Below are 24,381 nucleotides of genomic sequence, written 5' to 3' on the forward strand. Positions count from 1 at the left end.
AGTGTACTTCTTCCCTAATGAAATACTAAGCATCCTTGTATCTAAATTTAGGCAGGGTAAGTTGGAAAGCACTCTATTTTCTTCTATTTGCTTTCTTCTTTCTTCAGCTAATACTGTAACGTTCTAGATTTTGTGCAATCACAACATTGTCTAGCAACCCCTATATGAACTATAGAACTTTTTTCCTTGATTATATACATAATGTATTAACTTTCCACTTTGAAACAATTTTAGACTGACATAAAAGTGTTTTCTATAGAAAATTGTAGAGTTCTCATATGCTCTTCCCCCAGGTTTCCCTAATGTTAACATCTTATGTAGCCATAATATAGTTATTATAACCAGAAAATTAATATTCATGTAATACTTTTAATTAATCTGTAGACCTTATTCAAATTTCATCAGTTTTCCCACTAATGTCCTTTGTCTGATCTAGGATCCTGTGCAGGATCCAACATTGCATTAGATAGTTCCTCAGTCTTTCGTAATCATGACACTTCTTTTTTTTAAAAAATTTTTTTAAAGTTTATTCATTTTTTTGAGAGAGCATGAGTGGGGGAGGAACAGAGAGAAAGAGGCACAGAATCTGAAGCAGGCTCCAGGCTCTAAGCTCTCAGCACAGAGCCTGACTCAGGGCTTGAACCATGAACCACAAGATCATGACCTGAGCCAAATTCAGCCACTTAACTGACTGAACCATTCAGGCGCCCCCCAACCATGACGCTTCTGAAGAGTATTGGTTAGTTATTTTAGACAGGGTCTCTCTAGTGTCTTATGTTCTCCCATTATTAAATTGAGGTTATACATTTGGGGGGAAGAAATATCACAGAAGTGATGTGCCCTTCTCAATTCATTCTATCAGGAAGATATGTGATGTTGATATGTTTTGTTACTGGTGATATAAATTTTTATGTCTGTATTTTAAAGCACCACACCCTTCATTTCTCTCTTCCCATCTGTCCATAACATTTGTCTTTGGCAGAATGAAAGAACAAGAATTAATCAAAAATTTGTTTGAATTTTACTGATCTCTTTATAACTCCCACCACATCAGGCCTATAGCACTTAAAAGATCCCAGAGGTTGGGGCGCCTGGGTGGCTCAGTCGGTTAAGCGGCTGACTTTGGCTCAGGTCATGATCTCGCGGTCCGTGAGTTCGAGCCCCGCGTCGGGCTCTGTGCTGACAGCTCAGAGCCTGGAGCCTGTTTCGGATTCTTTGTCTCCCCCTCTCTCTGACCCTCCCCCGTTCATGCTCTGTCTCTCTGTGTCTCCAAAATAAATAAACGTTAAAAAAAAAATTAAAAAAAAAAAAAAAAAGATCCCAGAGGTGAACTTCACCCTCATGATTTTAAGCTTTACATTTGGGAAAACAGCTCATGAGGATTCTAAAACAAAAAAGGAAATGTTTGTAAAATACCTTTTGACTTTTTATTATGGAAATTTTCAAACATACACAAAAGTAAAATCGAATATTGTCGTGTACCCATCATCCAATTTGAACAACTATCAACATTCTGCCATTCTTGTTTCATCTGTTATCTATCCCCTCATCCTCACCATTTTTTCTGGAATATTTTAAATCAAATCCCAGATAACATTAATAATTTTGTCCCTAAATAGTTCAGTATGTATCTTTAATAAATGGCACTTTAAAAAATCATAATGCTATTATAGCCCACAAAATCAATGAAATCAGATAATCTTATTTAATGTCTGATAATCCAATTTCTGATAGATTTTCTCAAAGATAGCATTTTACCTTTCATTAGAGCCCAAAATCCATATTGCATTTGTTTTTGCCTTTTAAGGTACTTTTAATCTATAATAGTTTTCCCTTCCCCATTTCTTTGTTGTAGAAACTGAGTCATTTTTCTTATAGAATTCCCACATTTTAGATTTGGCTGATGGAATCCTCATGATGTCATTTAACATGTTCTTCTGTCCTTATTTCCTGTAAACTGGTTGGTGGATCTAGTGACTTGATTAAATTCAGGTTCTTTTTTGAGGCAAGAATACTTCATAGGTGATACTGATACATTTATGCAGATGCTCAACCTTTCATTTAATAGTTTTAGTAATCATCAGTGATTGCCCCAATTTATTATTTCTTTAGATATTACAAATAGTACTTCCTAATTCTACCATTCTTCTTGCATTTATTAAATTTTTTATAAAGAAGAAATTTTGGGGGGTGCCTGAGTGGCTCGGTTTGTTAAGTGTCTGACTTCGGCTCAGGTCATGATCTTGAGGTTCATGAGTTTGAGCCCCATGTCGGGCTCTCTGCTGTCAGCACAGAGCCTCCTTCACATCCTCTGTTTCCCTCTCTCTCTGCCCCTCCCTACCCTCTTTCTCGCTCTCAAAATAAATAAAAACATTGAAAAAAAAAACCGTTTCTTCATCAACTTTTTTGGTTACCCTGAAATAAAGTCCATATAGGGAAAATGGGATAGATTCTTTTTTTAAACTTAGGTGTTTTTGGTTTTTTAGTCAATTTTCTGAATAATGAATCATCAGTGTCTTAGCAACCTCCAGAGGTAACAGGGTTTTTTGTTTTGCCTTTTGTTTTTTATTATCTTATGAATTCCTCATAGGTTTTCATGTATTGAATATGTTCTAATCCAGGAAGTCATTCTTTTTGTCCTTTTTTAATTTTTTTATTTTAGAAAGAATACGAGCAGGGGGAGAGGGGCAGAGAGAGTGAGAGACTCTTAAGCAGACTCCACACTCAGTGCAGAGTCCAACACGGGGCTCAATTCCACAACCCCAGGATCATAACCTAAGCCAAAATCAAGAGTCAGACGCTCAACCAGCTGAGCCACCCAGGCGAACCTTTATTCTTTTTAATAATCAAATTTCCCACATTCCATAGAAGCATTTCAAATTGATTTTTGATCCCTTTTAACACAACCCTGGGAGTCCTGGGTTTATTGTTTTTGTTGTTGTTTTGCTGTGTAAGTTTATTTTTATATGGCACTCAGTTTCAGAGAACAAAAGTTTACCAGAGACAACAGCAAGAACCTCAAGGACATGCCACATTTATGAATGACACTGAGGTGTAGCAGAAATAACCCTGAATTAGGAGGCAGACCTTGATGCTAGTCTTTTTTCTACTGGTTACTAGCTGTGTGACTTTGTCAGGTGTTCAGCTTTAGCTGCCCTTCCTGATGTTAACTCCTCTTTGTACCCATCCCAACCTCCAAATTTGACTAATGGTATATCTTCATTATAGTGTTCCATTTTTTTTAGTAGTGCTAGTGTAGTACCTCTTTTCCCTATTCTTATCTGGAAGCCCTGTTTCCCAGTATTACAGGGGACTTTTAGTAATATCTCTAGTCCATTTGACTAGAGCAGTCTCTCATTTTACTTTGTTATGATTGAGTGCAGCATTGTCTGTTGGATAGGGTGTCTTGATTTTATTTTCCAGTTGTAGGTTGGATGAGTATTCTGTGATACCGGGAAACACTAAATAGCCTGTGAAGCATTGTGGATGTAAAACAAATAGTTATGAATTCATAGGATTGTTTGGACAGCTTATTTGGATAGATGCCTGCATTTTAGAAACAGATTTCTAAAACTTTTTGAGGCAACAAGTCCTTTTGAAAATTATACTCTTTGAAATAACTTACTCTGTCTTCTTGGGCTCAGCAAGAATCCACTTTTCCTAAAGCAATTGTGATCAGTGTGAACCCTTAGAATCAGTGCCAAATATAAAACATTAGGCTTTGAGTTTAAAAGAATTGAATAATCCTGAGTTCATTCTAGCTGTTATGGGAGAGAACAATTTTTCAAGTGCTTTTTTTTTTTAAAATGTATGTTACATTTTATGTATTATTGGTGATTGTATATGTAATGTTTAACAAACTACCTGTTGATAGCTGGTCGTATATGTATTTAGGGATTTTTTTTTTAAATCATGTTTGATGTTTGAAGTAAACTTAAATATCACCATTGAAATATCTTTACTATATAATCTTTACTGTAGATCTCCCTATAATCCAGAGACTTTTCAGGCTCATACCCTCATTTCAAGCTATGTTTGATGCAAGAAAATTAAATTGAATTGAAGGCAAATCCCTCAGAGTTCACTTTGTAATGACTGGCTTAGTTTGGCTATTGAATACACAGAGGTCTTTATGATGAATCCTAGAAGTCTGTAGATCTGTCTGTAGGATGATATTACCAAAGGCAAGAATTAATGGATAAATTTTCTCGTTCACCTATACTAAGTTTATGCTTTCTTTCCTCTTTAAGGCAACTCTGATTAATAAACAGCACTGAGAATTAGTTTCTAGTTTAATGCAAAACAGATGTTGTTAAACCAGTTGGGGTTGGGATCTTTTAATATTAAGCACTAATTCCCAAATAGGCCAAGTGCTTTTGGTGGGAGGTCCAGACGGACTGGCGTCAAAGGCTTTAGAAAACTTGCTGCCTAAATTGAGACCACCGCTGGATACCAGACATTCCCCTTTGCAAAAATATATCCGTGTCTCTTCACCTTTGATTACTTCTGTCCTCCAGGGTTCACCGATAATCTCGTATAACAATTATTTAAGAAAAATTATTTCATACTACCCAAAGTAATCACTTTTCTTATGCCCTTTCCTCATTAATTTTTGAAAGTGCATGTATACTAGATTACTGATGCTCTTCCTTTTTTCTCTTTGGCAGAGGAGATTGAAGTGGATGTTGAAAGCACAGAGTTCTCCCATGGAGAAGTGGACAATATCAGTACCACCAGCATCAGTGACATTGATGACCACAGCAGCCTGCAGAGTATTGGGAGTGACGAGGGTTACTCCAGTGCCAGTGTCAAACTTTCATTCACTTCCTAGAACCCAGCATGACATAACAGTGCAGGGCAAAATATTCACTGGGCCAATTCAATCCAAACAATCTCTTAAATTGGGTTCATGATGCAGTCTCCTCTTTAAAACTAAACAAAACTATACTTGAACAAAAGGGTCAAAAGACCTCTATTTAAGCAAATACTTAGCAAAAAGTGGGGCAGAGCCTCCCCAGCAGAACAAATACTCATTCGTATTTGAAAATCACAGCTTCTAATGGCAGCAGAAAACTTCTGTGAAATTTTCTTGATTTAGTTTATTTGAAAGAGGACATTGGAGATTCTGTCCTCTATCTTCTCTAGTTTGCTCATACTACAATGAGTAGACACATTTAAGGATGGGGTTATGAACCCTTCCCAAGTTTTAATGGTCGTAAAAAACAAAATCAAACCTATACTAATGAGAAGACAAGATAATCAGGCATTAATCTTGGATAGCTAAAGAGCTATTAAAACTCAGCCTGGGACAGCTTATCATGAAGCCTGTGGATGATCAATTCTTGAAAAAACAAAAAAAAAAGCAAGCTCATTTCATGCTCTGCAAAAGGAGAGACTCCCATGAAGCCTTTTGAAAGGGATCATCATGCAGCTCAGCTTTCTGTTGGATTCCATGCTAAGCAAGCTAACCTTATCCTGCATTGTTAGCAGTAGGGCACCCAACCGCCAGCTCAACAGTCAGCCGCCCTTAGGCCCTTGGGCAGCATGGGGGCAGTCTGTGTATGACAGCCTCTACCACACAGGGCCTATAATTCGGATTGAGGGGCCAGAAGGAAAAAGCTCTCCATGCCTCTGTGTCTGCGTAGGCCAGAAGAGTTGTGCAACGCAGATTAGCAGGTCAAGGTCTGAGCCACGGCAGCATTTTTATTTCAGATTTTGATAACTGTTTGTATGTGTTGAAAACCAAAATGACATCTTTTTAAAGCTTGTCCATAAAAAACATAGATGTCTTTTATAGTGGAAAAACACATGGGAAAAAAATCATCTATTTTGATGCAGCATTTGATAATGATAAAACACCTCACACCTCACTCTTTATAGTGCACAAAACGAATGAGGTCTGGGCTAGGTAGAAAAAGGTCAGTGCTGTTTTTGTTTTCTTTTAGAATCATTACCTTTACCAGCTTTTAACCATCTGATATCTATAGTAGACACATTATAATACTTAACATAGTTAAGTTTGGCACTTGTCTCATTTTATTGTAAAGGTTTGCTTCCATTTTCTTACAGGCAGTCTCTCTCTTTCCTCACAGTCCCACTGTGCAGGTGCTATTGTTGCTCTTCTCAATATTTTCAGAAATGTTTTAAGTGAAATTTCTTTTCTAACCTGCACTTTGATGTCATGTGTTCCCTTTGTCTTTCAAAATCCAAGGTTCCCCCTGGCCCTCTCCTTTACCCCAGGAAGCCTTCTTGGACACCTTATCCCTGGCTCTTTGGACTTTGTATACTTTAAATAATTTAACTACCCTTAATTACTTAAAAAAAAAAAGCTTTATGATTTTCATAACTTATTGCTGATTTTAATGGGTTGTTAATTTCAGTCCTGTAGTTTTATTTTGTTTAGATAGGGCTGGGCAAGGAAAAAGAAAATAAAGACAACCATATTTAGCAGTGCAGTTGAGTTGTGTGTGTAATGTTAGACTATCCTTTGTAAGTAGCACTTTAACAGCTTTCACTGCTTCTCTGTATGAAGTGTACCATCTTGGCCATACACAAGGCCTCAGCATATACTTACTTGTTTTTTGTGCTTTTCCTGTGCCTCCCAAAATATTTTATCCTTGATTGTGCTATGTTTGAGTGGAAGAAATTCTTTGAAGTAGATGTGTGAAAAACTGCATGCCTTTAGAAGCCCATTATTAGAACTTGCTAATAACTTCAGGTGCTGGGGACTTAATGAAAAACATGGCAAATTCATTTCTCTGGCCCAGGTAAATTACTTCTGGTTTTACTTATAATTACTCCTGGCTGGGTCAAAATGTTGCTCTATATATTTGCTTTCTTTTGACTTTCCCAAGGGAGACAGTTTAAAGACTCTGCTAACTACCATGGAAAGAAAATGGAAGCCAGTGATTCAGCTTCCATTTTGTTACTCCCATGGCATTCACTTACATCACTTGCCTAGGGCTGGAATTTCGGTCTTCATTCAGGAGAACTTGAGGTGCTGCCACTTTGTTGTATATGTACAAGTTGGTGGGCTGGGAAGCCTTTGTCACGAATCTATAATACCTATTTCAACTGCCCCCTAAATTACTCCTTCCCCGGGTTTGTTTTCCTTGCGGGAGGGGAATGGATTGTATGATGAGTGAAAAGTATTAATTTTTTAAAAGACAAATCGACTTTGAAGATATAAAAGTTAATTGCAAGAAATAAAAATTGTGAATGAAGAACACCCGAGTGCTTTTTGTACACCCTTCTCTATGAAGGAAAAAATATGAATGAGCATCCACACCTTGAAAAGCAACTATCTCCTAAGCTGATACTACTTCAGTAGTCCAGAATTAATGGCAATTTGAATCATTGCCATTTCCTGTTCTGTAATTTAAACAGGTGCCTTCTTGACTGATGTGATAACTCCATGTAACCTAACTGCAGATGGTTTAATGTACCCGATAATCTTAACTGCTTCAGGTAGGACACAAAGCCATTTGTTATTATCCGTTCTTAATAACTTTTTAGAGGAATCACTTTGTACTGTCATTTAAACTGAAAATAAGTCTGGAAGTTATTTAGTCCCCACCCACTAACCTGAGTTAAAGTACCCTTTGTGTAAAATGCCTAAGTAATTTATTAATAGATAGAGGTAAAGTCCTGTTTCAGTGCATATTTGTTACCAAAGAAGATTCTGATGAAGTCAAACTAGTTTCTGATTAGAATAGGTATGAGAATTCTGGTAGAAATGCCTTTTCCAGTCCCCATGACAGTGATAGCTTTTAGCATTATGAAGGGATTTCAAAAGGCAGGATTATTGAGGCAAATCTTCTAACCTAAGGCCACACTACTTCCTGGGTCATTTCTCATGAGAAAATTGTTTAACCTCTTAGGTAAGTTTCTTTGCGAAGTTTGTTTTCTTCCACTTGAAGCAACTAGCTGCCTTTTCCCTTTCTTCTTTCATTATCCTTCCACCTCAAAAATTCCATACTTCCTACCAACAACAGCATAATGTGGGAAGAATAGGGTTTTTTGGGTCACATTTAAATCTCAGTTCTAATATTTGCTAAGGACTCTGGGCAAGTTACTTAATTTCTTCATGGAGCCTGTTTCCTCCTGAAAAGTTGTTGTAAATACTACCTCTATCTTGAAAGATTGTAAGACTCAGTCTAGGAGTTTGTAGCACCAAAAGGAAAGTAAGAGGTATGTACTTCTCAGCTTTCTCTGATTAATGCAACCTTCTAATTTTTTCATCTTTAATCTTGAATTTTAGTTATTCTGACTCTGGGTCTTATAGAAAAAGAGTATTTCTATTAAATAAAATGGTTCATTTTCACAAAATTCCATGACAGGCTATACTTTGTAAGAAGTCAATTTTGATGTCCTATAGAATTTTTTAAATAAAGACTTTATAAGATTGATGTATCAGCGGTTTTAGTGATTACCTGGTCTTTCTAAAAAAAGACTAACCTGAGCTTGAGTATGTTAAACACTAATAGTAACCATTGCATAATGCCCTAGTTAATATTTAGTGTTGGCCTTGCCAAGAAAAAAATCTTGGCTCATGTACTAGATCTCATAGGAAACTGGTTTTCTTGTGGAATACATCTGAGTCTTTTAAATAATAAGTGTAGCTCAAGATACATGTACTGGCTGACAACCTCACTTCTTGGTTCTGTTTTACCTTTCTATACAGTCATAAATTGTTAGGGGAAATGGCTTAGATGAAGCTCTTTTAAAGTATTGCCAACTAACTTCCTATAATTTTGAAATTTTTTCCATTTCCTCAAGCTCTTAACTCTTTGTTATGGAGGGAATGCTTCAAGTCTTTACTGGTAGGGCAATAACTGCCATATTTATCTTAGATTTTCACATCAGGACATCAGACAGCATTGTAGAATGTAAAAGCCATAAAATATCTCTAAAATATATGTCAAAAATACAGATTTAAGAGGCCAGTTGCTTCTAAATTAGCACTATCACACTCTGAAAGCTATGTCAACTAAACCTGACAGTGCTTTTTTGGAAGGAAAAACTTGGCAAAAGAACCAAAGGGATATTTACTCCTTCCTGCATACTTCTGAGCAATGAATGAACAATTAGGCAATTACCATCTATTAAAGACTAGCCTAGCTGCAGGTCTCAGGCTTCAACTCTAGTTTTCCCAGGATATAGAATCAAGTGTTTCCTCCAAGCCTGAATTCTTTCTTTGGTTAGAAATGCATCGCATCTTGCTAAAGTCAGTTCAGGGCTTGAAAGGGGAAAAAATAAAAGCACATCCAGTTTCACCAAGAAAAGGAAATCATGAGCCAGCAAAATAATAAATAACGACTTTGGGCCTCAGGTTGACACAGTAGCTCTTCAAACAAAAAGCAACCTTTTCTCCTAATGCGTGTTAACTGCGGCTTCTTTAGCTGTGATCTTAAATAACTGGGAAAACAAATTACATTGTAATTGCAGTAGCTTGAGTCTGTACTGGTTTGTAAAAATGAATTGGTGAAATGCTTGGTGTAAGTAAATTGTCAATTTTTATTTCCTAAGAACTAGAAGATTACTTTATCCAGAATTCGGTATTTTTAGCTAGTTCAGCTGTCAACTACCAAAGGCCCAGTATTATTTTCAGATCTTCTTTACCCCCTCAAGTCCACAAAAGAACCACTTTTATATATACATAAGCTGAAAGGCAGGAAAGGCAATTGAAGAACCTCACAGAACTCTTAACACCTTCATCTTGTTTTCTTTTACTACTTTCTTTTGGCTAGTCCAAAACAAATTCTTAGAATGTCAATATTGGTCTCTGTGCCTCTTAAGGTATTTTTTAAGAACATGTCTGTACACACACAGTATTAGGGGATTCAATTACTTGGGTTTGTGTTTAAACTGTGGTATTACCTGTTACATTGTCTGCTATGCTCTTCCTCTCCACTATAGTAAAAATTCAGTTTAACTTGCAACTCAAAAATCCTAGATATAAAGCATGTTTACATTTACTGTTGAACAGGTAAATTACCATTTATAGTAACTGGTTGCTTCATAGTAAAATACAAATATTACGATCCAGCAGATATTTATTGAACTCTTTAAAGATTTTAACAAATATAAAAACTAGTTTTAAGATTTTTTTTCCTCTTCATCTTTCAGTTAATATCCAAGTTGAGGCAAAAAGCCAAACCAGAGCTTTAAAAATATTTTTTGGTTAAACTTGCAGAAGTGAGGTTTTTCACCTTTTGTAATTACAACCTACAGACACATGATTTATAAAACTATGATTTTTGTTGGTTAACCTGACGGTTTTCCCTTACTTTTTTTTAAAGTTCATTTATTTTGAGAGGGTGAGAGTGAGCACACATGAGTGTGGGGGGTGGAGGTGGGGGAGGGGGACAGATCTCAAGCCGGCTCTGTTCTGTCAGCGCAGATACCTTACAAGGGACCCAAACCCAGGAACCATGAGATCATGACCTGAGCCAAAACCAAGTCTGGACACTTAATAGACTGAGCCAGCCAGGCACCATCCCCCTTGCTATTTTAAAGGCAGATTCACTCAGCATTAAAACTGCATTGTAATGGAAACACACCCTGTGCACATACACACATGCACACCCTTCATTGTGACAGAGCATTTAAAATAAGGAGTTATAATAAATGAACGCACTTCATTTTGGTTTGATGCCTAATCTTCAGAAAATTGCCAGTAACTAATGTAACTTTTCCTTCATTTCAAAAATCAAACTTTACATTTAACGTAAAACGTGGTTATAGGCCAGGGATGCACACCAGAATCACCTGTGGTGTTTGTCTCAAAACAGATATACTTTGGCCTAAATAGCTCTGGAATAGGACCCAGATCCAGGAATTCCTCTAATTTTAAGCAAGCATTAGAGGTAACTATTATAAACTTGTAACCTCCTCCCCTTACAGATTTGTGCTAAAATATTCTAACACAAAAACTTCTATAGCATGTACTTAATATAGAACTTTGGTAATTTGATAGCACTTCAGTAATACATTTGTAACTCAAGGCTTCAAATTATAAGTAATGGGCATTATAATCCATTATAATGTGAATTTTTTTTTTTTAATATTTATTATTTAGAGGGTGGGGAGGGGCAGAGAGGGAGAGAGAATCCCAAGCAGACTTAAGCTGTGAGCGTGGAGCCTGACTGCAGAGCTTGAACCATGAGATCACGACCTAAGCTGAAATCAAGACTCGGATGCTTGACCGAGCCAACCAGGTGCCCCTGAATTGTCATTGTTAAGGTTAGAAAAAAAGGATCTTCACCATTACTGCTTGCACAGTAATAGCAAACACTTCTACAGTGTTTACCATATGTCAGGTATTCTAAGCACTTTACACATATTAACTCACTCATCCTTACAACCTAATGAAACACACTCTCATTCTACAGCTGAGAAAACTAAGGCAAAGAAGAGTTATGCACACAGGTTACAAATGGGCCAGGATTCAATCAGCAGTCTGGCTCCTGAGTCCTCTATGGCCTTTCTACATGTTAATTAAAAAAGCATTTGTTATCTGTGACATTAAAATTTTAAATGTAATTATTTGGGTTTTTTGGGGGGGAGGGGGTTGGGACTGTTCTTTCCTTGAAATAGTCAATAACAAAGTCAAATGTCAAGTTTTGAGAAGATCCATGACAGCTACTTGGGGGCTGTACATGACAAATGGTTTATTCAGTTTCATCAGAGCTTCAAGACTCCTTTCTTGACAGAGGGGAAATTACATTTTATAACAGAGCTCCATAAGACAGTGTCATATTTGATTTTAAGAGTATTGAACTTAGCCACCTTTATTTATAAAATACCACTGGTATCATGCTTCTCATTAAAACCTCACACTAGGAGACAGGTACTCCATGTCCCTAGGGATCTTTTTAGTTTAGTCCAGAAACAGTTATCATCTTGACACCAGGACTTTTCACCAAAATCCATTTTGTGTTGGTGACACAATGGATTTTGTGTTGGTGACACAATTATACCAAATTTCCTTCCAAGTGCTTTTTAGAGTTTCCTTGCAATCCTTCAAAGATACCATTATTAGTTCTTAAGATGCTTGTTACACCGGTTACAAGAACAGTGTATTTTTAGGCTAAGTAGCCCCTTTCTGTTGTAATTTGTGCCATGTATTTAAGAAAGACTTCACCTTTCATTCTGTCCTACAAATTCTACCCTGTGGCCATAAATTATAGAAAGGAAAACAGTGATCCTCCTGGGTTGGGAGGGAGGAGAAGGGGCAATATAAAGAATTCTACTTCTCACCACTGTCCTCCTAAGTTTCAATTTGCCAAAATAATTAAAATTCATTAAAATTTTTATTTTCCCCCTTACCAAAAATTTACAAACACCTCTATACACAGCACAAACCCTTAAAATAAAAATAGTTTGTCCTTTAGGATCCAATGTCTTATATCTAATGGAAGAAGTACGTAAGGATTTATTGAAACCTTTATCACACACTCAATATTCTCTTTTCTGTGGAAATGATGAATGCATGTACACTGAAGCTTAATCACTAGATCAATGCTGCCAGCTAGGACTTCACCAGCCTTCTGTTAACACATCCTGGAGATTTTAAAAACACTTTATTTAATAAAAGTTAAACATACAAAAAACTGAAATTAACACATATCCTAAAAATCACCATCTTCCAGTAATAGGAAGACATTTTACTATGCATATATTTGGCTTAAACTCAACTCAGGATAACTGTGATGTTCACTTAAACCAACAAATGCTGACAACTTGATCTAGTTAACAAAAATTACAAACTCAGCTACATGAACATAATATACAGGGAAATTATGGTCAGATTAATGCACAAGAAATACAGTAAATTTTTAATGATGAAACATTCAGTATTCTTGTTCATTAATTTAGCCTTGGTTTTTTTGTTTTTTGTTTTTTTACAAAAATAGTATCTACACTGTATACAGGGCTATACATCAGCTTTTTGTTTTCTTATATAAACATTACACATCCAAAAAATGGTACCACTACCATAAGGGAAAAATCAACACAGGAAAAGAGCAAACATTAAAAAAAAAAACACCACCTTAGAAAAGGTAGCAGGTCCTAAACATGGTTTCTTATTACATAAAATTAAAACTCAGTGGAAAGAATGTAAAAGCTGAATCAATTTTAGAGATAGCCTAATAGGCTTAGCAAACAAATTATTGAAGGAAAAACCTCAAAACAAAGTTTGCCATTTATAAATTAACATATTTCTAGGCTTAATTAGGCAATAGCTAGGTTTACGTTGAAGATAAAAGAGCTCTTTAACAGGTTGGTATTTTGCCTTGATGTTCCAGTGAATTGCTACAATATGTGGCAAGTTCAAAGATCTGAGTATTCCAAGTTAGGACTTCACAAAATGTATACACCATCCATTAAGTAAGGGCCTGATATTAGGAAGATCAACAATTCATCTAAGTGCTGTATTTATGCAGCATCTATCTAGAAAAGTTGCTTTATTCAACAAACTTTGAGGAAACTGTGGTAGTAGTAACAAAAGTTAAATGAATAGCAGTTATCAAATGCAATTTCTTCAAGTTTCATTCTACTGAAGTCAAACAAGGACAACAATGGTATCTTCCTTACTCATCTAACAAATAATTTACCTTTAGAAAAATATAAGGATAAAAAGGTAAATGTAAAGCCCTGCAGAGATGAAATCCAACAGTTTTTCTGATTATTGAGGCATCAAATGCCTGACATTGTATTTAGAGGTATCTTGATATTGTGTCATAGGTTTATCAGCAATTCCACAAGTTCCTACTCCAACTTTGCCGGTTACACTCTCAGGTGAAGCAAAAATACTCCTTTTAACCTAGTGGAAATAAAACAGAAACCATTTTGATTAGTTTTGGGGGAACAAAATTTCTATGATACACTTAAGTACATCAAGAGAACTGGAGTGCTCTTTTAAATAAAATCTACCAGAGATCCCCAGCATATAAAGCAGGTTAACAAACAGGTAGAATTCACCACACTCCCTCTAAGGGTATGTTAGGTACCAAACAGTTTTTCAAATTTTAATTTATAGAAGGGTAAACAATCTAGATCTTTTGTAATTCCTGATATAAACTCTCTCATAGTGTTTCTATTGCAGAGACCATGGCTAATGGAGATATTTTGCAATAAGCCAAATGGAAGATTGAAGAGGATTATGATAACAAGACCCAGCTATGATCTTTTGAACCTATGTACATTTTTTCATTTATTTTTTAATGTTTATTTATTTTTGAGAGAGAGAGAAAGAGAGAGAGACAGAGCATGAGTGGGGGAGGGGGAGAGAGAGAGAGAGGGAGACAGAATCTGAAGCAGGCTCCAGGCTCCAAGCTGTCAGCACACAGCCTGACGCAGGGCTCGAACCCACAAACTGTGAGATCATTACCTGAGCCGAAGTTGGATGCTTAACTGACTGAGCCACCCCAGGTGCACACCCCCCCCCCCTTTTTCATTTTAAAGTTATTTTAATGACAGTTACACTTTTCAAGTTTATGAAGTATGATGAAAGGATTTACTAACCTGGCCTTTTTTGTTTTTAGAATAGGCTCTATTGTTAAACTGTTGCCATTTCACCTTCTGGTCCTCTCTTTCCTGCTCAAGTTCTTTTATTCTCTGTGCTTTTTTCAAAGCTTTCTTCTTTTTATATTCACGCTGCTGGGCAATCATTTCTTTTCTGTGTGGATATAACAGCTAAATGTCAACTCTTAAGATTTAATAGATGATTTCTTTAGAGATATTTAGCAGTGCAAAAAACAAAAACAGAACCCAGAACAACAACAACAACAAAAACCCATAACAAACCTACACATTCCATGAATAGAAGCACTAAACATCAACAGTGCCAATCACCCAGTATTACTACGTAAGGTTATTTGAAATACACAGCATCCTTGGAAGCTTTCAAACCATATCTATAATCTATTACCCATTCAAATCAAATATTTAAACTAGGACTTTCTGACATTTACATCACTTTTGCCAGATGTGTTTTAGAATGAGTTTTAATGTTAATAGAGGTCTAAAGCTTTATCCTTTTCTAAATGGATAGCAACTTTATGCTGCATTTTGCAAAACTATATAGAGATGCAATGCAGATAAAACTATTTCATCTAGACTAGAAGAGTACAGAACAAAGGAAAATCACAGCTTAAAATTCTTAAAAACAAAAACTGGGGTTTTCAAAAACACTCCTCTATCTAGGATCAGAGCCTAAAGCTCTCTCAATAATTTCTGCTCAGTTTACATACGGACTTCTCACCAACAGGATGATGAGGTCTTTAAAAAAGAGACAATACAATCTAGAGGTCTTTGTATCATGTAATCATCACCATGAAGCTAAGGGTGGCTTTTTTACACAGATGTCAAAGACTAAAAATAGAGCGATGTTACATTGTTCTACGGTCTGATTTTTTACTTTTTTTTTTAATGTTTATTTTTGGGAGAGAGAGAGAGAGAGAATGAGTGGGGAAGGGGCAGAGAGAGACAGCAACCCAAGCAGGCTCCAGGCTCTGAGCTGTCAGCACAGAGGCCGATGCAGGGCTCGAACCCACAAACCGCAAGATCATGACCTAAGCTGAAGTCGGACGTTTAACTGAATGAGCCACCCAGGCGCCCCTACAGTCTGATTTTCTTATTGGGATACTTAGGTGATCTAGTTTCCCCAAGCTCAAATATATTTACTTATGTAGCAACTTTTTAAAGTCTTGAGGGGCGCCTGGGTGGCTCAGATGGTTAAGTGTCCAACCCAGGTCTTAAATTTCAGGGCCCTGAGTTCAAGCCTCACGTTGCTCCATGCTGGTCATGGAGCCTACTTAAAACAACAAAACTGTTGAAAAATCCAGAAAGAGAAAACTGTGGAAAATGTAAGTTTATTAAAATGTTGATTCTACCTCATATACAGGTCAAGCCATACACTTCTCTATCCTCCCACTGCTGCTCCCTGAGTTCAGGACACCATTACCTCACACCTGATCACTGCACTAGCTGCTTTCCCTCGGCTGTCAGGGATTATTTGAAAGCTCAACTATGATCATATTATCTCCTCTATTTGAAATACATCAGTGGCTGTCAAGCTCTTTGTGATTTGGCCTCAACCTCTAAGCTCTTGTCAAACCACCCATCTTCAAGCCCTATTTTCACTATATAGGAATTTGTTTCCGTTACCTCTATGTTCCCACCTTGTTTTAAGTAAACATTTACTAAACTCTTACATTATCAAGAACTGTACCACATGCTTTATTAATGCTAACACTTAATCCTTAGAACCCTACGAAATAGATACTATCAACCCTGTTTTACAAATGAGGAAAGAAGTTAAAAAGTTTGCCCAAGGTCATACCTTCAAGTTCATTACCTAGCTAACTCCTTTTCTTTTCAAATCTCAGTTTAGATGTCATTTTCTCAAAGATGACTAAAATACAGTTTAGGTATCTTTCCTCTGTTCCCTTAAAGTACCCATTATGTTCCCTTAGTAACTTCTTTAATTTACTATTAAAATTCTCCTTTAATTTTGTGTTTTCTTCTCTAGACTATAAACTCAATCAGGACAAGGTCCAAGTTGGTTGTCTTCACTATGGTATAACTCCAGCACATGGTTCAGTGAGAGGTACATATTATCTTCTTAAGAAATGTTTACTGAATGCCTAAGTGGGAACCAAAATGTCTTCACTTTACCTAGGTATACACATACAATGCTGACCCTATACAGCTAATCTTCAAAACAACGATAAGGAGTATTTTAACATTCTCATCCTAATCTAGCCTGCGTGAATTCCACAGACTGCCTCAAATACCAAAATGGGGAAGATTACATTTAAACTGCTAAAGTCAAAGTCACTTACTTTGACATGGGCTTGTTGCCACTGTCCTCCTTTGCCTTCCTTCCTTCTTCTACAGGTTTGAGGTTCAACAGTGGAGTCACTTCAGCATTGCCATAGCCAGCAAAGGTGATTGCAGCGGTGCCATTTTCTTCATCTATCTCCTCAATCTCGGCTTCATAACACCTGTAAAGATATCATGACTGTAAGCAGGTGAGTAAAGGTTTAGTACTCAACCTATAAGACTTACACTGCAGTGATTCAACTATTACATGTGTCTAAAATGGAACTTCTGTAATCAGTTGGCTCTTTGGTAAAGATAATACAAACAGTAGTTGGAGTTAGCCATCTACTATCAAAAAAAAAAAAGGGGTTCCTAATCAAAATATTGTCAGGAAAGTCTCCTACATGTCTATTAAATGTGCTTTAGTCTATCTCTTTGAGAAAAGATATTTTTTATAGGAATAACTTCAGTGTATGTGCTTCACGTAAGTCTAAGATAGCCAACCATTCACTCAATTTTCAATCTGAGGAAGAAATTAGGATTATTTTTTAACTATCCATTCATTTTCCTCTGCTTTGATTTTTCTGTCCTCTAGGATCCAAGCCCACAACTGCCCCAAAATTTATTCTAAAGCTAAAAACTAAACTGTATTATAGTGGTAACCACCCAAGAATCAAATTGACTTTACAAATCATATTGGCTATACAGAAAGATTAAAACAGGGTAGTTCAAACTGAATAAAAACTTCTTACCATTGTATTTTATTATTTCATGTTATAGTTAGAGTTTTTTTCTACACTTACTGTCCATCTTCACTCCAGATTGCCATACACTTGTCTCCTACTTTCCATGAATGAGTGGGCTGAGTAGAAGCAAAACTGTCTGAACTTGCAAGAGTTTCAGAAGGCTGAGTTGACAGAAGGTCTTTGGTTAGTTCTATAACTTCCTAAAAACAAAAAACAAAAACCATAGCATTATTTTTATAATTTGCTTATCACCTTTCAACAGGTTTTTATTTTGATGACTTTAGCTCTCCACCATAAAGCACTTATTAAGTACACTACATAAATCTACTTGCAGTTCATAACGATGCTATGATGTAGGTACTATGATTATCCTCATGTAGAAACTAAGATACAATATTTTATACAGTGGTGGAACTGGGATTTAAACCCACAGTTGCCTTTCAATTAACCTCAAATACTAACAGAAAGCTGCAGACTTGAGCTTATACCATTCTTCCTTTCTTTCTTCCTCTCTCTTTCTCTTTCTTTTTTTAAGTAAGCTCTACACCCAACATGGGGTTTGAACTCCTGACCCTATTATCAGGAGTCACTTGTTCTACTGACTAAGCCAGCAAGGTGCCCCTACCATGGCATTATCTCTAAGTGCCTGTTTTAGCTAAAGAGATCTAATATGAGAAACAATCAATTATGAGGGACTGAACTAGATTCAAGATCACTTTTATCTTCTATCTTTGTCACATGTATTTCATGCAACTGGATTGTTTTACAGGGCATTATTGGCAGTAGTATTAACGCTCTAGCCAACATGTTCCCCACCCACATCAAAAAAGAAAAACCAAACCCAAAACACTTGAAGCAACCTTATTAGTAATACATATTTCTACTAAAGTATTATAGGCATACAGAAAAAGCCAGTAGTCTTCCTAGTCACTTATTATAAAACTTACCCCATCCAGATAAGCAAATTACCAGGTCAGATTTAAAATATTCTAAAAAGCACATTAGCACAGCTTCATTTAAAAGGAAAAAATAAATGTAACACACATAGGCAGGCAATACCTGCCTGTGTGGCAAATATTTTCTCTATTTCAGGCTTACACTTATTGGCTTCATTCAAGGGTGTTTGGTAGGGTTAGTTAAAAAACTTAAAAGATATAGTACAAATGGCCAGATTTTGCTACCTATCTGCTTTTTCACTCCAATGAAGATCTATGTTATGTATTACCTTATATGATTTATTTTAAAAACTCACATACCTGTTCCCCCACTGTTGCATATAAAATACCTTAAAACATCACAGTGTTTTGGGAGAAAAAGTAGCAAAGTTAAACTCTATACTGAGTTTATGTCTCCCACTGAAGTTTGATAATAGTAGCTCTGGTTCAGTAGCCAAGAAGTTATAGATTACCTCTTTCCTAAAGATTCTAAATCTTCCTGGCTATTTCTGAAAAACTAATATTTGAGCCTTCAAAAAAAAAGGGGGGGGGGGAGTAAGCCCTTGGAGAAAGGCCTGTTTTGTAAATAGAAAAACTAGGCTAACTCAGATTTGAATTAAAAATTCAGTATAGTATCTTAAATGACATTTTATTAGGTACCAAATAGCCATTGAAATGCCTTTTAATTAGATAATCCTTTGCAAATAAGGCAAAGAATTTCCAAATAAATAGATCAGGTACTATACAAAGAAGAATAAACTGTCCAGTCTTGTTTTTAATCAATTACTATTAAGGCCAGGAATATAATCCTTGACTCAAGAACCAATACAATCCTTATCATTAAATAATTCCATTTAACTAAAACACAAACATGATTTCTGCTTTTGTAGGTCTCTGATTTAGATTCTACCTCTCTTAAGACAGAGCATCTTGCCATTTTATTTTCCTAAGGAAATTACAGTTTCACCAAAGGGTCCTGAAAAGCTGTGCATGTTACAGTAATTTTCAGAGCTCTGCACTGAAGTGACACTTTAAAAAAAATCCAGGGCTTATCCCTAGTTGTCCTTTCATTTTGCCATGTTTTACATACCCCTCCCAACAAACTATGAAGACCCTTTCAATGTTTTCTTTACATGTGCATATGGACCAAAGTATTAGAGAAACTATTTTATGTATGAGGGGGTTCTTAAAGGTACATACCATTAATTACTTTTCCTCCCCCAAGTCTGAGTTCTGAAACTGCTCCTTCATCGACAGATGGGCAGCAGTTACAGTAATCGGCAATTCCAGGAAGCATCAGATGTTGTGATCTACATATCAGCAGGTCAAAGGGTGCACTCAAGCACTCTGCTTACTGAAGGAAGGCGTTTCGGGGATGCAGAGAGCCACTGTAATATATGAGACAAGTGACTTGACCCCTGCCTCCTTTAGAACCAGTTTATTCAGCAAAACAGCCTAATAAATTGACTATTTTTGTGATTATCACAGACTGCCTCGGGAGCTAGTAAAAGCTAGCCTAGATTTTACTATACCTACTTTTTTAAGTGAAAAAAGGCAATTAGGACTTCAGTAGATTAATGTGCTGCCTGCTGAGTAACTGTATTCTATATGAAAGACAGTACATATAAATGTGGAAGCCTTACTGGCAAAATGAAGTCAATGAAAAAATGTAGGAAAGCACTTTGTCATAAATGAAAGGGGAAACAAATTCAAAACGAGAATAAAGACATTCCACTAAAGGAACACAAAATAAAGAAGGCCACAAACTCAGTCATCAGTCTGAACAACTTTTCAGCAAATATAAAAGGCAGAATTAAATATCCAAGGTATGAGGTATATCCCAGAAAACAGAGAAGAGAAAAAAAGGAAAATTATTTTTAAAAAACCCACGACAAAACAGAAGCTATAACTATAGTCAGTGGAGACAACTACTAGGTGGAAGCAGATATGTAAACACTTTTCAGAACTTTAATCTTCAATGATGCCTTCCATCTCTGAGTAATTTTCAGTTCAAAACAGACCTGTATCTAGTAAACCAAAACGAAAAATTTGTTTTCATGACAAAATAAGAGCGAAAGAAATCGTGATCACGTCTGGTCAGGAAAAACGTACTATATTACTACTATCTGAAGTTTTAGAACTTAAGCTTCTAAATCTGTGCTATCCAATATGGTACTCACATGTGGCTACTAAAATAAAATTAAGAATTCAGTTCTTCAGCTATCCTAGCTACAGTTCAAATATTTAATTGTCCCTAGTGGCTCCAGTACTACAGTAGATATAGAACGTTTCCATCATCACAGAAAGTTCTACTGTAAACAGTGCTGTTCTAAATGGGTATTTTACGGATAAATAACCATTACTAACTGAACCCTAAATAAGCCATTTATGTGCTTACCACAATGCCTACCACAATGGCCTCTCTCCCTATATAATACTTCCACTATAGATCATGTCATAGCAAGGCAATTCTGCCTGGACCCTGACAATTCATTCCAGAAACATTAAAAAGACCTCACAATAATGTTGTTTCAACCTTCACTCCCAACTCCCCCTCCACCAGTTCCACATATATCCCTCCTCCAACTGCCCAGGAAGCAATATACACAATATTGACAATGGTTTATTTTCTTCAAAGAAAAAAAGGACTGCTTTTAAGTTGGTAAAACAAGATGCATGCCAGGATCCTTCTTTGAAGCAAGCAGAAAGCTGGCCTAGGAATGGGAGAAACTGCTCCCAAAACATCTTTTTATTATTGACTGGCACTCTGAAATTCAGTGGCCTGACTTCTACATACTGAAGATGGGTCTTGTTTTCCGTGTTTTTAAAAACCACATACTATTGCAACTCAGGCAAGTTTATCCTAAATCTACAACTTAAACCTGAAAATATTCAACTCATTTTAATTATGTCCAGATAAATCCTTTCAAAGTCCTGTATCTGGACACCATTTCAAATAAGTTTCATTCATTTGCAGTTCTAATATCCCTAAAATATTAATGTTAATGGGCAAGAGGATGATAAAGGGAGGGAAAGAATTTAGATAGGATAAAGATGATTCAAGTTTTGTACTGAATCAGTAAAGACCATCTAACCAAAATACCTTTTAAAATTTTCAAAATAATCAGGTTCAAAATTTTAAGTTCTCAAAATTTTTTAAAATGAAGTAATACACGTGTACATACATACAGTATTTTTATTAATCAACATAATGTTCTAAGAAACAACAGATATTTACTATAATGGTTTTGTCTGTCTTGAAACCCCAGTGCAAATTTTAAAAAGCAAGTTTCATACCTACGGAACTCTTCCATGACAAAACAAATTAAGATCTCCTTTCCACATCATTTAACCTCAACAAGCGGCAACAACTACACTGTAAAATCTACCCTTAAATTCAAACATTATGTAACATTTATGCAGAAAACAAGTATCTCCTTAAATATTTTTATAATGTGTTTTCAATATAAGATGTTTACCTGCTAGCTTTGAAACACACATACACTCTTATTTCATGTTCAAGAACCTTGTGACATTAAAAAGAACCCTAATCATGTTACATTTTTCTCATTTTTTTAGTCATTTATAAAATTCTTCCACATCTGTTTTCATTCCAGTACAATTAACATTTTTAATTCCACATTATTTTTGTCCTTTTAGTTACCTTTGGAACTAAATTTCTTTTGCCAGATCTTTAAAAATAAAAGTACTTTCCACTGTAAAGTTAAATCAACTCTGATTTTTAAAAAATTATATGAGCATATGAAATTTACACAAGAACATTGCTTTACTCATTTCGATGTATACAACTGAGGAAGCGGCAACCCTACTTCTGTGAGCAATATACACCTATGTGCATATACACGTTTACACACAAGGGAGGATAGCGGGAGAAACACTCCGAATTGTGCTTTGGATTCTATGCAAGAAATCATCTGAAAAACACAAATACTTTTTTTCAAACAATATAACTATTAGCGTCCTCTGATACTTACTTGTAAATCTTTCTTTAATTTCAGCAAATCTTCATTTTCTCCATTTCCAGACAATGCAGCTTCAACTTGCTGGAGTTGAGCTTTGTAGCTTGCCAACTGTTTTGCTAGATCCTCTGACATCTAGGGAAAATAAAAAGGGTAAGACCATGAAAACTGAACAAAAACACCATAAAAAATAACTTCCCTGTTTGCCTGACTTAATCTTTACCAGTTTTGCTCCCAACTCCTTCATAGAAGTCATTGCTGCAACTCCTCACCATTACCTTTACACTTAGTTCTGAGAAAAGCTGTGAGCCAAACCGAAACATCAAGGCAATGAATTCTGCAGAGTATAAACTTGTCAGATAAATTCCACACAGAAACAGAAAATAAGAGCTAAGATAAAAGGGAAAAGGAGAATTTCTATTTTTTAAACTTGTGTTAACAAGGAAGACACTGTATTTGGCTGAGTTGTTACATCTTCACCAAAAAAAAAGGGGGGGGGGCAGCACTAATCGGTTGGAAGAGTCAAAGACTGCCGACAAAAATATTTTGAAGCACTAGAGAAAACGTCTAGAACAAAATACAAATAGCTTTTGGATTAACTACATAAAAAATTCTCTGTACACGAGCTCTTCAGTTAGCGTGTTTAGAACCTCTTCCCAGAGCAAACAAACAAACCAACCCCAAAAAAACCCCAGTCACTTAAATACTGTCGATGCAGCGTCTTCATCAGAGAAACCGCACAAATACTATCCCAGTTAGGCATTCTAAGGAGCGTGCCTTTCACCAAATCTGGCTCATTCTTCTCTGGAAAGTAAGATAAAAGAATCCTTTCTCGATTTACAAAGCAAACACGCCGGGTTTCCGAGGATCCTTCTCTGTGTTTACGATTCCCGTCCAACGACAGCCTGGAAGCTTGGAAGGGCTCCAAGGGGGCTACCGCGAGCCTGCCTGCTCTCCTCCCAGTCACCCAACACCTCGGGGCCCGCCACAACTGGTCCATTATTTCAGACCTCGACATGCAAACACAATCTCCAGGGAAACAGAAAACACAAACGGAGCGGACCCCAGCGGAGCCAGAGCCTCACCCCCCCCCCCCACCCCCAACACGCTCGGCACAGAACGGCCGAGGGCGTCCTAAAGAGGCCTCCGCGTCCCCACCCCACCCGACGACGGGTTTCCGGGGTTACCCTCGTTCGCCGCCACGACACCGAGGCCCGAAGCCCGAGCCCCACCCGGGGCAGCGCAGGGCCCAAAACCCTGGCTGGGAGAGGTGGCCGGGCTCCCAACGTCCCTGCCGGCGTCCAGGCCTCTCCAGGGCGGCCCACTCCTCGGCCTCAGGCCTCCGCTTCAACTCGACAGAGGCCGAGGCCTAGCGAGGCCCTGCGGTCTGCCTCACCCGGTTCTTTACCTTGTGTGGGGTTGGGGGCAGGGCGGCAAGAAGGGGTCGGGACGGCGACAGCGGCGGCAGCAAAAGGAAAAAAAAAAATCTCCGCGGCAACAACAGGGCGACTAGATCTGAAACAGAACTTGCTCGGCGATGAGGGGGAGGGGAAAAAAGCTGGAGACTGGAAGGAGGAAAAGACAGAAGCGGGTGAAATCTCGCGAACGTTGAAAGCCTCGCGAAAGGTCGCCCTACTCACGCGATTCCCAGCGTTCTCTGGGCGGCCCAGCCTTATGGGCGTTAGGGACGCGGACTGGGCGGAGCTTCGTTGGAAGGAAATGGCGTAGGTGGGCCGCGCCAGGCGCCGGATGTAGGTCTGGCTTATCTCAATTTCTGCTGAGAGTCCAGAAACATTATCTTTCGTAGGAGTTGGTGCCTTTGGGCCATTCCTTAAGTTCCCGAGGGAGTAATCGCGTGTGCCTTCTTAGACTAGTGGTGCTGGGAGTTGG

General features: G+C 37.2%; 2 protein-coding genes and 1 long non-coding RNA gene across 8 annotated transcripts in view; 2 read left to right on the plus strand and 1 right to left on the minus strand.

Moving 5' to 3' along the window:
• LOC128312721 (uncharacterized) lies at positions 1 to 2,386 on the plus strand. The gene is made up of 2 exons (XR_008292400.1): positions 1 to 1,081; positions 1,327 to 2,386. It is a non-coding gene; the product is annotated as an uncharacterized LOC128312721 (long non-coding RNA).
• MXI1 (MAX interactor 1, dimerization protein) overlaps positions 1 to 5,366 on the plus strand; it is a 78,674-nt gene extending 73,308 nt beyond the window's left edge. For all 5 annotated transcript variants that reach the window (XM_015082958.3, XM_053207854.1, XM_015082957.3 and 2 more), the window contains exon 6: positions 4,668 to 5,366. In XM_015082958.3, coding sequence (XP_014938444.2) covers positions 4,668 to 4,831 — 164 coding nt within the window. In that variant the 3' untranslated portion in view covers positions 4,832 to 5,366. The remainder of the gene's footprint in view (positions 1 to 4,667) is intronic.
• Positions 5,367 to 12,567: 7,201 nt separating this feature from the next.
• Positions 12,568 to 24,035, minus strand: SMNDC1 (survival motor neuron domain containing 1). 2 transcript variants are annotated; one of them, XM_015082965.3, is made up of 6 exons: positions 23,900 to 24,035; positions 22,507 to 22,626; positions 17,634 to 17,776; positions 16,851 to 17,012; positions 14,530 to 14,683; positions 12,568 to 13,828 (listed from the first exon to the last, which is right to left on the minus strand). In XM_015082965.3, exons 2-6 carry the CDS (start codon positions 22,624 to 22,626, stop codon positions 13,691 to 13,693), a joined length of 717 nt encoding a protein of 238 aa, XP_014938451.1. In that variant the 5' UTR covers positions 23,900 to 24,035; the 3' UTR covers positions 12,568 to 13,690. The 2 variants fall into 2 exon arrangements, with proteins under 2 accessions (XP_014938451.1, XP_014938452.1); XM_015082966.3 differs by lacking the exon at positions 23,900 to 24,035 and adding an exon at positions 19,712 to 19,899.
• Between the last annotated feature and the right edge of the window lie 346 nt (positions 24,036 to 24,381).

The sequence above is a fragment of the Acinonyx jubatus genome, chromosome D2, assembly GCF_027475565.1.
Source record: "Acinonyx jubatus isolate Ajub_Pintada_27869175 chromosome D2, VMU_Ajub_asm_v1.0, whole genome shotgun sequence".
NCBI classification, from domain to species: Eukaryota; Metazoa; Chordata; class Mammalia; order Carnivora; family Felidae; genus Acinonyx; species Acinonyx jubatus.

Excerpts from the sequence above, each read along its gene's own strand:
- SMNDC1 (XM_015082965.3), bottom strand. The coding sequence starts at position 22,626 with ATGTCAGAGGATCTAGCAAAACAGTTGGCAAGCTACAAAGCTCAACTC. Across the intron at positions 17,777-22,506 it reads AATTAAAGAAAGATTTACAA|GAAGTTATAGAACTAACCAA; the intron begins GTAAGTATCAGA and ends TTTTGTTTTTAG. Across the intron at positions 13,829-14,529 it reads CTAAAAACAAAAAAGGCCAG|GTTAAAAGGAGTATTTTTGC; the intron begins GTTAGTAAATCC and ends TATTTCCACTAG.